General features: G+C 35.2%; 1 protein-coding gene across 2 annotated transcripts in view; it reads right to left on the reverse strand.

The window, feature by feature from the left end:
• Positions 1–2,481: 2,481 nt before the first annotated feature.
• The window catches only part of LOC136812558 (kinesin-like protein KIF20B), a 32,118-nt gene continuing 18,652 nt past the window's right edge, over positions 2,482–15,947 (reverse strand). The window contains exons 14-28 of one of the 2 annotated variants that reach the window (XM_067069084.1): positions 14,589–14,754; positions 13,976–14,233; positions 13,519–13,645; positions 10,926–12,259; positions 10,096–10,269; positions 8,837–8,882; positions 8,280–8,606; positions 7,691–7,926; positions 7,201–7,371; positions 6,644–6,685; positions 6,311–6,345; positions 6,041–6,077; positions 5,725–5,788; positions 3,633–3,706; positions 2,482–3,118 (exon numbers count right to left, since the gene is read on the reverse strand). In XM_067069084.1, the coding sequence (XP_066925185.1) occupies positions 3,026–3,118; positions 3,633–3,706; positions 5,725–5,788; positions 6,041–6,077; positions 6,311–6,345; positions 6,644–6,685; positions 7,201–7,371; positions 7,691–7,926; positions 8,280–8,606; positions 8,837–8,882; positions 10,096–10,269; positions 10,926–12,259; positions 13,519–13,645; positions 13,976–14,233; positions 14,589–14,754 (3,184 nt within the window). In that variant the 3' untranslated portion in view covers positions 2,482–3,025. Of the gene's footprint in view, positions 3,119–3,632; positions 3,707–3,896; positions 4,735–5,164; positions 5,404–5,724; positions 5,789–6,040; positions 6,078–6,310; positions 6,346–6,643; positions 6,686–7,200; positions 7,372–7,690; positions 7,927–8,279; positions 8,607–8,836; positions 8,883–10,095; positions 10,270–10,925; positions 12,260–13,518; positions 13,646–13,975; positions 14,234–14,588; positions 14,755–15,947 lie in introns of those variants that run through there. The other variant, XM_067069083.1, reaches the window with a different exon arrangement.

Genomic DNA, 15,947 nt, shown 5'->3' on the forward strand with positions numbered 1-15,947 from the left:
GACCATTTCAGACCAACATTTTTCACTTTTTTCCTTTTTTATCAAACTGCACTATTTTTTCCTTAAGAACAATATTTTGGCCGAGCTCAAGTGTACTTATTTTACATCACATCCCTAAATATATTCTTGTTCTTTAAAAAAGGTATTTAGCGAATTTTCGTGGTTTTTAGTTCAGTCATTCAGACATTCAAAGCAGAGGGTTATAAGGGTTATTCTTTTTGTTAGATATGTCTCGTTCTTAGAAAAAAAGCATGACAGATCATTTCGAACAAACGTTTCAAAGAATTTTTGTTGCATTATACAGTATGTTTTGGAGACAAAAATCCTTATTTCTCATTAATTTAGGCGAGTTATCATTCAAAATTGCAGGTTTTTCAGGGGTTTTAGTAATAAGTGTGTAGTGAAGGAAAGATTTTCGAACTAATTTAAAAGAAATTTTGTTGAGATTTGAAACGGAGATAAATTGAAATTTTGTACACGTTTTTTATTCAAAGGAAGGTCAAAGATAGACCAAAACGTCTGAAAACCATGTCTTAACACCTTTTTTTTAATTTAAATTTCCCCAAAATTTGATAACTGAATGTACACTGAAAGGTTATTTTGACAAGTAAAGTCTAATTCTCCCTAATTCTCCTCACAAACTGATGATGATTAGAACTTAGTCTTATCACTATTCTATTAAGCAACTTTACAACCTTGCTAATCTCCAGGTTAAAACATGTGTAATCAAAAAGATCTTAAAACCCCTGAAATAAAGATGTCGGAAGACTGTTTAAATAAAGATTTTCAAAATTTGATGGCTTCCTAATCTTCATTATAATCTCAAAGTGTTCATTTTTTCACTAAAAATTAAAAGTGTACAATACAATGAGGCTAGAGGATGACGCCCTTTTCCAGATCAATCATAACTAACAGTATGTCAGTCATGAAAGCCGACATTAAGGATTAAGCAACAGCCTTTAGTTAAAAAAGCTATCTTTTAAATGAATTGTCAATGTACTCTTAGGTTCCAAATAAACACTCCCTATTTTCAGCTGTCAAAGAGAAGGGCCCTTATTTTGCTCTAAATAGATCTGATTTTAGACTATATTTACCTTATTTTTGGGTTTTCAGAAGTACAATTTATTCTAGCCCCCCCCCGGCAATTAGGTCCCCCGTTTATTAAAATCTCGATAAAAGGGTATATCAGTTTCAAATACAATCAGGTTCATTGAATCTAAATGTAAACAAATCATAAGTGAAGCTTCATTTGATTTAGGGAACTCATAAATCAATTCAGGATTAATTTACTGAAGTTATATCCGAGTAGATTGCAGTCCCAACTGAAAATTTCAAATTGACAATATATATTAAAGGCCCGAAAATGTTCGTGAACTAACCTAAATTTCAATCAATTTGAATCTTGAAGTTGACAATCCATGTATGACAATCTATGTTATACTAGAATCAAAGGATCCAACCACCATTACCACCATAACAATTTTTAGCAATTTTTTTCTTATTTTTTTATCTTGTGAGTAATCTATAAACAAGAGAAAAACATTTTTAGTCTTTTTGCAGACACATTAAAAACACTATGTATAAGAACAATTGTTAGGATTGAGGCTTAGTTTTGCCCAGAGATTCAGGATGAATTAAGAAAACCATAAGCTTAGATTAAAACATGGGCAATAAAATACTGTTTTTGAGCCTTTCATGTCGATAAGTGACTATAGCAAATACTCTCGGGTACCTAATAGCCGGGGGTTTGGAATAAGCAGGGGGGTTGGAAAAAATCTCAAAATTTAATAAGTGGGGGGGGGGGGTTGGAATAAAAATGTCCTGGGTGGAAAATGTTCGAAAAGGAGGCTAATACAGCAGAATTAGGGCAAAAGAGGGAACTTTCAAAAAAAATTTCCCAAAGATCAATAAGTGGAGGTTTCGAAAAATTAATTAGCGCCCCCCCCCGGCTATTAGGTACCCGAGAGTATATTGATATGCTTTGGTAACATAAACAGCCGAAGCTAAATACTGATCGAATGGGCAAATTTTTGAAAAAGTAATATTCCGATGGAAAATAATATAGATGTAAAAATTATGCTAAATTTCGAAAGAGGTGACCTCAGCTGATTAGATTCACACTTTTTTTTATAAAAACGATAATAAAAATCTTTTGAGGCTGTCCTTATTTTTTCTTTTATACTGTTCTTAATTTTAGAGAAAAATTGTGGTATTTCAGGATTTTTACCAAATTTCCACTGCTCTACCCTTTGACATTTTTAGAATTCTGCAATTCAAGACTTAGCTGCTATTGTGTTCTTAATTTGCTCTTATTTTTGAGTCTCATTATTCTTATAAAATAATGTTGAAGAGATTACATTTCTTTGTATTAGTATCAATGGGAAACACAAGAGTAAAGTAGAGCTCCGATGTGAAAACTTTCAGAGACTTGTTAAAAATTCTAATCATAAAAAGTTGGAAAAAGATTGAAGAATTTATGAATAAAAGTATACTAATCTTTATATTTACAGGAAAAAGTAAATAAGCTTGACGAATTCCAATAAAACAAAAACTATAAGAAAACAAAAAACTAAGAGTTCATGTTCTTTGACAGTAGGTATAAATTCTTTTTTGTACAAAATATATAATGATAAAATGTAATTATATCAGTTAGAAATAGAAATTAAAAATACCACCCATTTAATCATTTAAAGTTGGGTCCTGATTTCAAACATTCTAAAAACTCTATACAAACGATCTGAAATCCCTGATGACTGAACCAGTTTAAATTATTGAGGCGAAATAAACTTTAACGAAGAAAAGACTTTTCTTCACCTGACAAGTTGTTATAAATAGACAAAAATAAGGAGTCAACTAAGCACACAATAAAGGCGCAGAACACTCCCATGTCAAGACCCAACATACAGTTAGTAAAAGGCAAAATACCCATTTGAAGCAATTCTTTAGTAAGTAGTATGACACATAACAAAAATTTAACAGAACAGAAAATTTTAAAACTTAAAAAATGGAAATTAGATTGGACACATCAGGTTTTTCGTTTATTTCTAGCACTCCTTCTCAATACGCTGGTGTGAACGTCTTTAATTTCATCAGAGCTTTTGTTGTTTTTATCGTCCACCTGTAATCAAGAAAAGTGAATCACAATCTCATTAACACGCTTTAAGAATATACTTTATAAGAATATTCATGATGAAATCGGCCTAAAAAATTAAGAACATGTTAAGAATATCACCATGATGGAATTTGGCAAAAAAAATCTAAGAATGACATTGCCAGTTTCCCCCTATTAAGGGTCAAAACTTCCACAAAAATGCCATTTGCTTCAGGTGTGTATTTCTTGTCAAATTTCGGCTGAGTTTCGACCCTAATCTAATAATATACCTTTAGAATATTTTAGAATGATTTTCCAAAAAAGTTAACAATATCCATCATGAAATGAAAAACACCACACCATTCTTATAAAAAAGCGTGTATGCAATTTTAAAACTCTAGAAATATTGAAAACAAATTCTAAACAAAAATGACTACTTGCTCACTGTTAGCTCATTATGTTAGTTAGGGAAAACGGTGGCTTCGGGTCGCCCTCGAATGCATTCACAAACTTACTCTGCTTCTAGTGTAAAAGTTCTTACCGAAGGCGAATCCATGTATAAAGTTTGTTTCTTCAAAAGTCTTTTTCTTCGTTTACCCTTCGTGTCATTGAGTACTGAAACCGAGAGAAATATATGATAAGCAGTAGATTGCAGATACAGAATTTTAAAAGAATTCTCTTTGTAAGAATCACAAGGCTCAAATTTGCAAAATTTAAAACTCAATTCTTCCACTAATACAACTTAAGAGCGTCTGAGTAAAACGGACAAAAATTCAAATTCGTGAAATAAAAATCCGATAAAATATGATATCAAAATGTTTATTCTTTTGTCTTGAAAAGATACAGTTGGCGATAATAGTAGTATTACAATAAAACTATTCAATAATTCTAAAATAAATGCTAAATAAAGAATGAATACTAAAATAATTTTAGATTTTGTACAAAGATTTTTTTTGCTATGAAATAACCAAAATTAACTGTATAGAACTTAAAACGAACAACTTCTCTCCCAGCTGACCCCAATACTGTTCCAGGTACAGTCTACTCTCTCTAATTCGATCTTCAAAAGACTAAAAGCTCTCTTCGAAATAGAGAAAGATTCGAATTACAGAGAGTAATTTAAACCCCACTTTTCAGATAATGGTATTAATATTGTGTAGTTCGAATTACAGAAGGATTCAAATAATAGAGGTTCGAATTAGAGAGAGTTCACTGTAACAGGCATTCATCTTCCAATCGAAATCTGGTGATTATAAACCTCCTGTTCAATTCCAATTTATTCTCCTTTTATAATACCGTTTTCGTTTTAAAAACTTTTCCAAATGTGATTTCTTGAAAATGTCAATTTAATTCAAATACAACTTCTGCAAATTGCGTTTGGTTTCAATTGGCAATCGTCTGGCATTTGTGAATCTAACATTGTTACACAAAATGTATTTCCGATGTATTTTACGGGTGATTAGTTCATCCGATTCTTCATCCGATTCGGGTTTCCATTGCTTTGAGTAACCACCCTGCATCATTTGGAGTTGAACGTATTTGGGAACAACTTCGACAACTTTTCCAATGATTGGCATGCTTTGATATTCACCATGTTGTTCCAGTGCAACATACTGGTCTGGCTCCACATCAATGAATTCGAACTAAAAAAGGATGCAAACAAGTTTCATAAAATTTCAAAATAGCATTTCCTTTCAATTTCCAACAGAGGCAATAGCTTCTATTTACTAAAGCACAATTCTCGAAATTCTTCAGAAAACAATTAACGAGGTGTAATGAGTGAATTTAAGGCAATCAAAAATGGTTTTCAGGATTCCAACCCATCGCCAGACTGTAAAACTAGAAGTTAGAAACATGAATTCAAAAATCTTAGCAACAACCTTTTAACCATCTTCCTCCCCCATAGCAAATGTATTAGGAAGCAAAAAAGCCTACTCGTGTACCAATACTTTAAGTAAGATTTTGCAAATAGAGTTCGTCAGAAGAATCGCCTATGCTACTAAGTAAGTCAAAACCTACTAAAAATAGTGAAAAGTAACATGAATTGCAAGCAAGACTGAACAAGAGACTTACATTTTCATCTTCATCTTCATCTTCAGTACACTCTTCAGCCATTTCAACGCTTTCGTCTTCTTCTTCTTCGTTTTCTTCGATGGTAGAGAACGGTGAAAGTGCAATGCTCACACAACACACATAATCATCATCATCTTCTTCTTCGTCTTCTGGTTCTTCTTGAAGAACTTTCTGTTCCGCTTGCTCTTTCGTTCGCTTCTCTACCGCTCCTCTTCTCGTCGCCGACTTCGTCGTCCGTTCTACAGGTATCAAATAAAAAGTATCTCCTTGTTAATAAGTGCAAATAACCTCGAAATGTCATATATGGTATTTTTAAAGAATCATAAATATAAACGAAGCACCTTCGAATCTATCCTTCATAACTAACTCGTTTTTTCATAAGCAGCAGTGGCAAAGACAAATCAAATATTTTTGTGAGTAAAACTATGAAAAACAAGGAGATACTTTCTATCGATACCTGTACAACCTTTTGTTCTTGGAAAAACGTTCGCATTGAATTCAAAAGTGAGGCTTATGCTTAAAAAAATCACAAAGATTTAAAAGAGTTTTGGAATACATACCACTGGTATTGTCCATTGACTGGTTGACGGGTTCATTTTCTTTGTTTTCTTCGTGATGGCTGACCTGAACAAGAAAATGAGCGGAATTCAGAAATGCTTATTACATTTTTGAGAGAATTTTCATTTCGATTTGAGACGTCAGTAAGTTAGTTGGAGTCAAAAAATTGGATATGCTGTAAAGATTAAGGTACGGAGCAGTTCGGAGATTTATCTCTATAAAACTTGCGAACAATTTGTAAACACTAAATTAATTTCAAAATTTCTTCTCTTAAGGTAAATGCATGTGATTTCAAAGGGGTTATTAAGCTCTCCTTACATTGGCAACGTCAACTGGCTCAACAACGACTTTGCATCTAAAACAGATAAGAAGAAAAATTGACGAATAATCAGTAAAGAAAAAAATTCGATTAGCAGTCTAAATTGTAATACCAAAAATCTGACGTTGAGTTTGAAACCAGAATTGGTAACGGTAGGCCTTTTTACATAAATACCATGGCACCCGTTGAATGAAGCAGAGCACCGTGTGAGAGATTTAGAACTGGTAAATAATCAAAATAAATATGAATGGAAAGAAAAAAATAAATACTTTCGAGCGCTCCTTGTCAACCTTCGTGTTACAGGCTAAAACAGTAGGAAAACAATATTATCAATTACGAGAGTTATTAATCACGAATGCGTTCTGAATTTTGAAAACATTGGAGGTCTCTGTTTCGAATACATGATAAGGCAGTCCAAACGAGCTGAAAATAAAAATTCTCCTGTATAGGACTGAAGTTACAAATTGTGATAAGTGTAACTAGGTTTTACAGTATTTGAGGGTATTAAGATTATATGAGGTATTGCGTCATAGCGTTCGCAATTTAGAACGCCATGTATTGCATGCTTAACTCAAAACACAAATATGTGATTTTCAACTCACTTTTTCCTCGACATTTCTCTTGCTTCGTTTTGGAGTGTAATCCTGGAAAGAAACACAAGCAAGCATGGCGTGAAATAGTTGTAATAGACCATTAAAGGGTCAAAATGAATCATGGGTAATCAGGGATGATAACGCCCCAAAAACGACTTCCCGTTGGTTAGACGCAAAAATATAAAAGATTTGGACCAACAGTAAGTTGTTATCAGAGCACGGTGGTCCTGATTACCCATAATTCCTTCCGACCTGATTACCCATAATTCCTTCCGACCTGATTACCCACGATCCCTTCCGACCGTGAAATGACATATGCGAGTTGTAAACACTTTTGTTCCTTTTCTTGTGAAACCAGAAAACTGATCCTTTTTCTGAACTCGATTAAAGAGCTCCGCCAAATCAATGTGCCTGATTCAAAAATTCTATTTTTTAATACCTGTACTTCTTTGGGTGGTTGTATTTTAATTTTCTCCGTTCTCAAAGATAAGGAGAGTGGGTCGAGTTTAAAAAAGTTTTCAGTGATTATAGCGCCTTATAGTCACTCTCCAGAAAATAAAGCTTACATCAACAGCGTGTTCGAGGACTGGTGCAGACGTGATCCTTTTTCGTGATGATGATCGTGTCACTGAAGCGTGATGGTCACTCTTCACGCTTAATTTCAACAGTTCGTCCAAAGCTGTCTTCTTTTCCTCTAGTATACGGTCTTTCTCATTCTCCGCAAACTTCAACGATTCCTTTGAAAAAGGTAAGAATAAAAATTATTAATCAAATAACTGAGCGTGTTTAAAGTGGGTATTGGGTTCAAATATCGGTTAAAAGAAAAGGGCGGATGGATAAGGGGATCGGGTTCAGAATCTGACAAGTCGAAAAATAATATAAACAGGCTTTAATACCTCATAAAGGGATATGCATACATCATTTTCATACATAAAAAAGAACAACCTCTTTGTACTAGGCGAGCACAGTTTTGAAGAAATTCCACTTTACCAGCAGAAGATGCGCTAGCTTTACAAATCATGAGAAATAACCGCTATGTATTCACCAGAAGTTTACCTTCAATTCAATATTTTCTTTAAGGAGGTCAGAATGTGATTTGTCAGAAGCTTCTTGTTCATTGATCTTCATTCGTAATTCTTGAATAGATTGATCTTTGTCAGCTAACGTTTTCTCTAGACTGGACATTTCTTTCTTCTTTTCATCTAGCGCGTTGACATTCTCTTTATACGAATCCAAGATGGCGTCCGTTTCAGATTTTTGTTTCTCCAATGATAATATGGACTTGAATTGCTCTGAAAATAAGTTAAGTCGAAAGTTTTACGATATGCAGATTCAACGTAGCATAGTACCTTTACGCCAATGAATTTTGAAATTTCTGGAAGATTTAGGGTCTGTTTACAATGACTAGAGGCCGTGGTAATGGGAAATCCGCAGCTTTCCCGTCCGATAGCTACCTACCCAAAGAGGGAGGAAGGTGCCATCCCTTTCTTTTGCCTTGCTTTACAATGGGGAAACCTTGGTAAGATCTAGCAGTAGGGGGGTTGTACACTAGTTGTCATTGAAATAACATTAACATTCTATAGGTACCGATGGATAAAGTTTAGTGATAATTCCCAAATAACGCTTTAGCAAAGTGAAAACTTACTTTCACTTTCGATTTCTAAATTTAATTTGGCTTGTTCGAGATTTATCTTTTCAACGCAAGCCGCTTTTAGTTTCTCGGACAATTCTCGGACAATGTCCGACAATGATTTGTTCTCTTTCTCCATTTCAATCAATTTCTCGGACGTTCCGTTCTGTTCACTTTCAAGCGCTTGTATTCTCATTTCCAACTTCGTATTCTTGAGACTGTATGTTTGACTTTCAATTTCATGCTTGCTACATGTCTCTTCCAATGTATGAATTTGTTGTAAAAACTCCATCTCACGTGTTTTTAACGAAGCCAACTCTGAAGGTTCGCGTTGCAGTTTTTCTAAAGTTAAAATTTCAAAAATAGGAAATCAGAAAGTGAACGAGTCTGCTCCTAGTTTCATGGCAATATAGCACTGACTCTGAAGCGGTGTTTTTTGTTGTTGTTTTATTTTTGGATAAGAAGCTAATACACTCAGCGGGTCAGTATATTTGGTAGTCAAAAGAATAGTGGTCTGAAAATCGAGACAATACATTTGGCGCGGCCCTTCTTGTTTTAATTATCTAACTTACCTATTTCGCTCTCGAGCTCTTGTATCTTTTGTTTGCAGAGAGACTTCTGAAAAAATATTAAATATTGATTGGAAAAAGATATACCATTGTTTCCTGTTAGAAAACCCAAAGCATGGCGATTTATAATATGGTAACATTTTAGAGGGCCATCGTTCGAATGAACAAGAATGATTAATTATGGAACACTTAAAAATTTTAAGAATACGAATTAAGAATACAATGGAGTCTCTACAAAATCTGTTCGAGTTAAGGAAATTTCAAGTTATGGAGTGAGTCAGACCCCTTTACTCGAACAGTTCGAGAATCGAACTACTCGAACTTACTCGAACAAAGAATACAAACAAAGAATACAAAGAATTGGAATCCTAAGTCCAAAATATAGGCGTGCGGTAAGTGATATGGTTGAGATCTTTAAACATTTAAATCACTATGAAAAATTGTGTGTCCGTGGACCCCAGAGCAACTCCCTTTACTATCGGGGCACTCAACAGTGGAATAGCCTACCTGAAAAAGTAGTTAAATCATCTACAATACAAGAGTTTAAAGAAAACCTCGGTCTAGCTTGGAAAGAGAAAATGTTTGAGTATGATTGAAATTGTCACTATTGTCGCATATCTGTTTGAAGTTAACCTTTGTAATAAACCAAACCAATGTATGAGCGATTTATAGAGGCCCATGTGCTTGCACGGTGGCCTGGAGATCTGTAAAACATTATTATTATTAAGTAAAGTTCGAGTTATTACTCGAACAAGTAAAGTTCGAGTTATTCCTTTACTCGAACTTTTGGAAATTTTCAAAAATTTGTGAGGAGTTCGAGAAGTTCGATTGAAGAAAAGTTCGAGAAGTTCGATTAGTAACGAGCCTTACCGGGGAAATTTTGACCAAATTTCCTTCTATATAGGAGCAAAAAGAAATTAAATTTTCCTATTTTATTACATGGTTGAACTAAAATTAGCAGATTTTCAATTTTTAAACTTACTCGAACTTTTAACATACCTCAGAATCCAAAGTTCAAGAAAGCTCAGCTAATTACTCAAACTTACTCGAACTTTTGTTTTCGAAAAATTGCGAGGAGTTCGAGTAATTTGTTTACTCGAACTTTACTTATTCGAGCAAGTTCAAGTAAGTTCGAGTCTGAAGTAAGGCTTATCAGACATCGTTAACTGAAGGAACCATAAAACTTGTTCGAGTCATAGAGGTTCGAGTAAAAGATATTTCACCATATTTTCACACCGACGAAAAAGACGATCGTAACTTACTTCTTCCTCTAGGTCATCAACTTGGTCGTGGACGTCTTTCAAACGTTGTTCGTACCCTTCCAATGTTGTACTAAATTGTGTGTTCAGACACACGCGAGATTTGCGACGATCATCCAATTGTTTTTGTAGCTTATTAGTACTGTTCTTCACACGTTCTTTATCGTTCGTCAATTCCTACATATGGTATATAGTAAATAACGAAACGGTTTATTCTAGCAGGTTCTATCTACCTATATATACTTCAAGGAGAATTTATTCTTCCTTCGAGAAAAAAAAACATATTCGATAGCGACGAATGGGTCTTAAAATTGAGGGCAAAGATGTTCCAAGCAGAATTTCATAGATACAACTCAAAACACATAATATTTTTGAGAACTGTATTTATCAAATTTGGTGAAACGGAAATCGCAATAGAAGAATTTGCAGCAATGGACTCTTCCAGAAAATGTCCGTACATGGGGGGGGGGGGGGGGGGGGGGGGTAGGATCCGGGATTGTCGGGGAGCGGAAAAAAAATAATCAAAATTTACCTTGTCCGGGGGTAAATTTGCTCTGTCCGGGGAGTCAACTGATGCTTGTCCGGGGGGTAAAATCCGTTGGGGGGGGGGGGGGGCGAAAGCCACTTGTCCGAGGGGTAAATCACTGAAAATTGTTATATCCACCACCCCCCATATTCAAATTTCTTCTGGTAAACCCCAATGAAGTAAAATTTTGTGGAAAGACGCATAATGTTTTTAAAGCTTTTTAGATCCCTGATGGATGAAGCGTTCGAAAACCCAATACACATTCATCATCATAAAATTCAAGGCTTTTACAAATAATTATTCAAACCTTAATCGTTTTTCGATCATCTTCCATCTTCGTTTGAGCTTCTTTTAATTCCAGTGTCTTCTGACTCAATTCTGATCTCCATTTTTGCTGCTCAGTCTGTAACTGGGTCTGTTGTTTCTCCAAACTCGTTCTTAGTTCACCAATCAAAGTATCAGCTTTATTGACTTGTTCACCCAACTCGTCAATTCGTCTCGATGAGCTTTCCGATGACTCGTTGGCCTGGTTAAGCAAGACACAATGATGTCTCATCTCATCTTCATGACGTCGCCCAGCTATTTCTTTTTCCTTGACAGCTTGGTTCAAATCACTCTGTAATTGTTCAATTTTACTTTCGAGGGAGTCAATCTCTTCGTTAAGAGAAGCTGTATTCTCTTCTTCGCTCGATAGCTTAGATTCCAGTTTATTTTTCACATCTGACAGTTCAACATTTTCTTGTTCAAGCTTAGATACTTGGCTCTCTAATCCACTCTTTTCAGCTTTGAGATCTTTTATAGCTGTCTTTTTCTCCAGTGAAGAAACCTGCGCCTCGAGTTGTGTAACCCGGTTATTCTTTGTAACAACAAGAGCAGTCTTCTTTTCCAGCGCTTTGCTCGTCTCCTCCAGCAATTTATTCAACTTTTTAATGGTCTGTTGGTGACTAACTTTCGATGCCGGTGAATAAGGACTTCCTTTGTTAGGTGTATTGGCAATTTTCGAGACAGGGGTTTGCTTGAAAGGACTGGCAGGCATTTTATGATCAGGAGTTTTACTAACGCTCGGATTTAACTTCATGACGGCAGATTTGACTGGTGTTGGTTTTTCTTGAGCACTTTCATAACAATGCATTTGTTTTTCCAATCGTGTGATCTTGTCACCGTACTCCTGCACTTTCAGTTCAGCTTTTACTAAGTCTTCTTTCAATTTGACAGATTCGTTTTTCGGTTCCTCTTTAACGACAATTTTCTCGTCCTCAGCAGCGGCGGCGACAGATTCGGAGTTTTCGAACGATTTTAATTTGTCATTTAACTCAGCAACCTCCTTATTAAGTTGCTCAATGAAGGTCTCGTTGTCATTCAATGCGGTTTGATGTTCTTGCATTGCAGTTTTATACGTTTCAAGTTTGATGGAGATTTCATCATTTTCGAATTGAACTGTTTTCAAATTTTCGTCAGCTTCTTCATACATCTCACTCTTTTCCTGCAGCCTCTTTTCCAAGCTCTTGACCTCGTTTTCAAGTTCCTCAATGCGAGACTGCTGTTCGGTGTTTGTCTTTTTGAGTGTTTCATTCTTTTCCTTTTGTAGAGTGTGCCACTCGTTGGCTTTTTCTGCCATCTTCACCACTTCAAGGTTGTCCTCTGTAAAAAGGAGACAAAGAAAAATGTTAAAAATTGGTATTTTTCATTGTGCCGTCAAATTTAAGTCCCCCTACTTTTTTAAAATGCTTCATATCCAGTATCGAGTTCATCTAACTTTCCAATTTTAAATCACCTACCCCAACGGGAGAAGGCTAAGACCATTTTTAGGCATTTTTTGGCTTATTTTTTTTCTTTCGAAAATCGGGCTCCGTCACTTTTTGGGTACTGTCATTTTGCATCACTATGCAAAAAATCAGAAAAAAATAATGGGCCAATCCCGAGAAAAGCTGGTAACAGACGAACGGACGGTCCAAAAATAAATTAGTAATTGAAGGAGTAACCGCTGCACCAATGAACAAAACTAAATAATGTGAAAATTGTTATGCATTATTAGGTCAAAAAAGGCATTATATACAAACGTGAAATGAAAAAATCTTGAAAAAATGAATTAAATGATAATTTTTAATTTAATTTACATGACAAGACAAAAACATGCAAAGTTACTTAACTTTCACGTATACAAACACATCACAACAACACAGAACTACAAAAAAATTGAAGTCTACAGAACGGAGAACACGTAAAATTTGAAAATACTGCTATAATTTCACAAAAATTAAAAAAAAAATTACAAAATACCCAAAAACAAGAAGAGAGCTACAGTTCCGAGGCTTTCTCTCAAGAATCCATACAAAAATTAATTGTTGTTGTCGTCAATAATAACCTCGACGATTGTCACAGAATCACAGAGAGGCAGTATAACCTTCCGATTAGCCTTTAAAACCACCATAAAAAGGAACTCGATTTTTAATACAATTAAAGTGTGTTTAAAAAATGATTCAAATTCTGTTGATGTTTTAAAGAAAGGGAGAGTTAGCATATTGGCAACCTGTCAAGTTTAAACGACTAAAGATACGGAAAGTCATATTGCCTCTCAACTGCCCGCCCGTGTCCGTCCTGTTAGAATTTTGGGACCCGAGTATCTCAACAACCGTTGGAGGTCAGGAGCTGGATAAGCCCCCTTTCTCATTATAACATGATGTAGACATCAAAATTAATTTATTTCGTGATTTTAAGGTCCTTATTCTTATTTTCTATTTAGTTTTTAAGACATCCTGGTGCTCAGCAAGTACCTGATATCCATAGCTAGGAAATACTTTCTCAAGTCAGGCTAGATACTGACTTAAGGAGGCTAGTTGGGGCAGATTAGAATCACACAACGGTGGTTTTAGGTCCTCTCTGACGAAGGTTATACTGACCTTTCTGTGATTCAATAATCTTTTCCAACTCTTTAATACGAATGTCTCTGTTATCCAGTTTGATCCTTGCAGAGTCCAATTCTTTAATGGTGGTCTCTAATAACACTTGTAATTCTTTCATCGTATTCTAAGAAAAGGAAATTAAATTACAAGTAGAAAGTACACTAGGCAACGAAGAAAGGCCAACTTTTCAGGACTTTCAGCAAAAGTTTTATCAAATCTCGCTAAAATACAGCGATTTTGCAAGAGACAGACGAAAAAGTTCTTGATAGCAAACGTACATAATGTTAATAATTCTAATATCAACGAATGATGGCTAGTAATGGTCTTGCACTTTACACTTGCTTGAAAAATTCAAATGACTGGTTTGAGATACCGTGTATGCACTGCACTAGAAAGAAATTTAGTAGTGCCAAACAAAGCAACGATTGGATTTCTTCCAACACAAAACACTCACCGTATCCCCTTCCTCCTCTTCATCTAGCGCTTCACGCAGCTTATCGATCTCATCATCTTTATTTTGGAGCAAGTTCTGCATGCGTTCAATGTCTTCGTTCTGAAGAGCCACCGTCTCTTTTGTTTGCTTCAAGTCATCAGTAAGCGCGTCCAACTGTTTGTGCCGATCTTCGGGGGTCTCTGGCCTCTTCAAGAACGTGTGCTCGGCTTCAAGCTGTCGCACTTTCGATTGTAACGTCAAAATGGTCTCATCACGCTCCTGAAAATAACATCAATATTTTTTAATAGATCTTTTTAATACCCGGGTTTTGAATTAACTATTTTTGGTTCTGAGTAATTTGAACGAAAAAAATATCGAGTAAAAACTTAGATAGTTATGCACAAATGCGCACTTTTTATCCAATTATAAAGAGTTCTTCTAATTGATATTTTGTCCCGAAATTTGATTCGAATGTATTTAATATTACATACTGATCAGATGGTAGTGATCGGAAGACAGCGGTGTCGAACACATAAAATTTATTTTAATTTTTTATAAAAACAAAAATGAAGTCGCTTCTATGTTTGAATTTGAAATGGATAAGGGTATCATCCTGCTCGACATTACTAATTACCTTGACCTTCACTTTCTCAGCATTCAAACAGGCCAAAGAAATTTCAGCAGACGTTTCAATGGAGTCTTCGGCTTTACGTTTTCGTTTGTTGACAACCTTGGTGAGCAAGTTGATACGTTGATCCATCATTGATTCCAAATGTTGTTTTTGTTCCATCATTTGCTCACTGTAAAAATGATAAAACGATGGATGAAGTTTATTAATATTCATAGTGTTCACTCTCTCTGATTCCATCTAAAGGCTTTTAAAAGGTTTCATTTTTACATGAGTGCTCGCATTTCATATCAGACACATATTTCATACCAGGACAGTCTCTCCCTAATGCTATATTGTGCTGAATAAGCAAAAGATTTCACTCTTATTTAGAAACAAAACCTTAAAATCAAAGAACCAAAAACTTCAACAGGCCCAACTCGTTAACGAATAATACAAAGTTGAATACTATAGCGTCGTTTGTAAGTTTCCTTTGTTGAAATTCATAAATTGTAAAGGCGAGTTTTTTTAATTTTGATCAAAACGGAAACTTTTCGAATAGTGGAACGTACAATATAGGGAGCACAAATTGACTCGCTTCTGGAATTTAATTAGGAGAGGTAAAAAAATATCAAACCAGGAAAACTTCAAAGGGAGACATATCGCCATCTGTTCAAAACGGCAAATAAACGCCCCCTTCACAGCTTAAATTAAAGTTTTTTTCACCCCCGGACCCTATTAGGACCGACCCCCCGTTTATTAATTTTTGAAAATATTTTCAGCAGTCAAACATAGGTTCAGCCCCCCCCCTTATTTTTTTTGGGGGGCTAAGAAATATTTTGGCCTTTAAAGAGCCTGGGGGCTAAAATTACCAAAATATTTGGGGGGACCTAGATTGTTGGGGGGAGCCTAGATGATCTGACTGAGACTCTGGGGGTTGTTCAGCTAAATTCAAAAGATATCTTATCTTACTATTAAATCAAATATAAAAAGCAAAAGACTTGTAAACATAAATATTAAAACAAGTAAAATTTAGTTTTCATTTATCAGTACTCCCATATATTTTTTATTGACTTCTCTCTATGGGGGCGGGAGAACAATGTTTTTGTTTTTGTTTATCTTGGGACCTGAAGTGTTAGGGGACCTAGCACAATGCAATTTTTTGGGGGGAGCTAAATTGTTGGGGGGGGGCCTTACTTTGTTGGGGGGAGCTAGAAACCTGGCTGAAGCTATGTCAAAAGAAGTCCCTTATTTTGCTCGAAATAGTCAGGTTTTAGTCTATAATTACCTAATTTTGGGGGTATTTAGTGGTACAATTTCCAACCCTCCAGGTAATTAGGTCATCCCGTTACGTTAAAATCTCATCAAGATTTTTCAACTCCAACC

This window comes from Clytia hemisphaerica, unplaced genomic scaffold (assembly GCF_902728285.1).
Source record: "Clytia hemisphaerica strain Z4C2 unplaced genomic scaffold, Clytia hemisphaerica genome assembly, whole genome shotgun sequence".
Lineage (NCBI taxonomy): Eukaryota > Metazoa > Cnidaria > Hydrozoa > Leptothecata > Clytiidae > Clytia > Clytia hemisphaerica.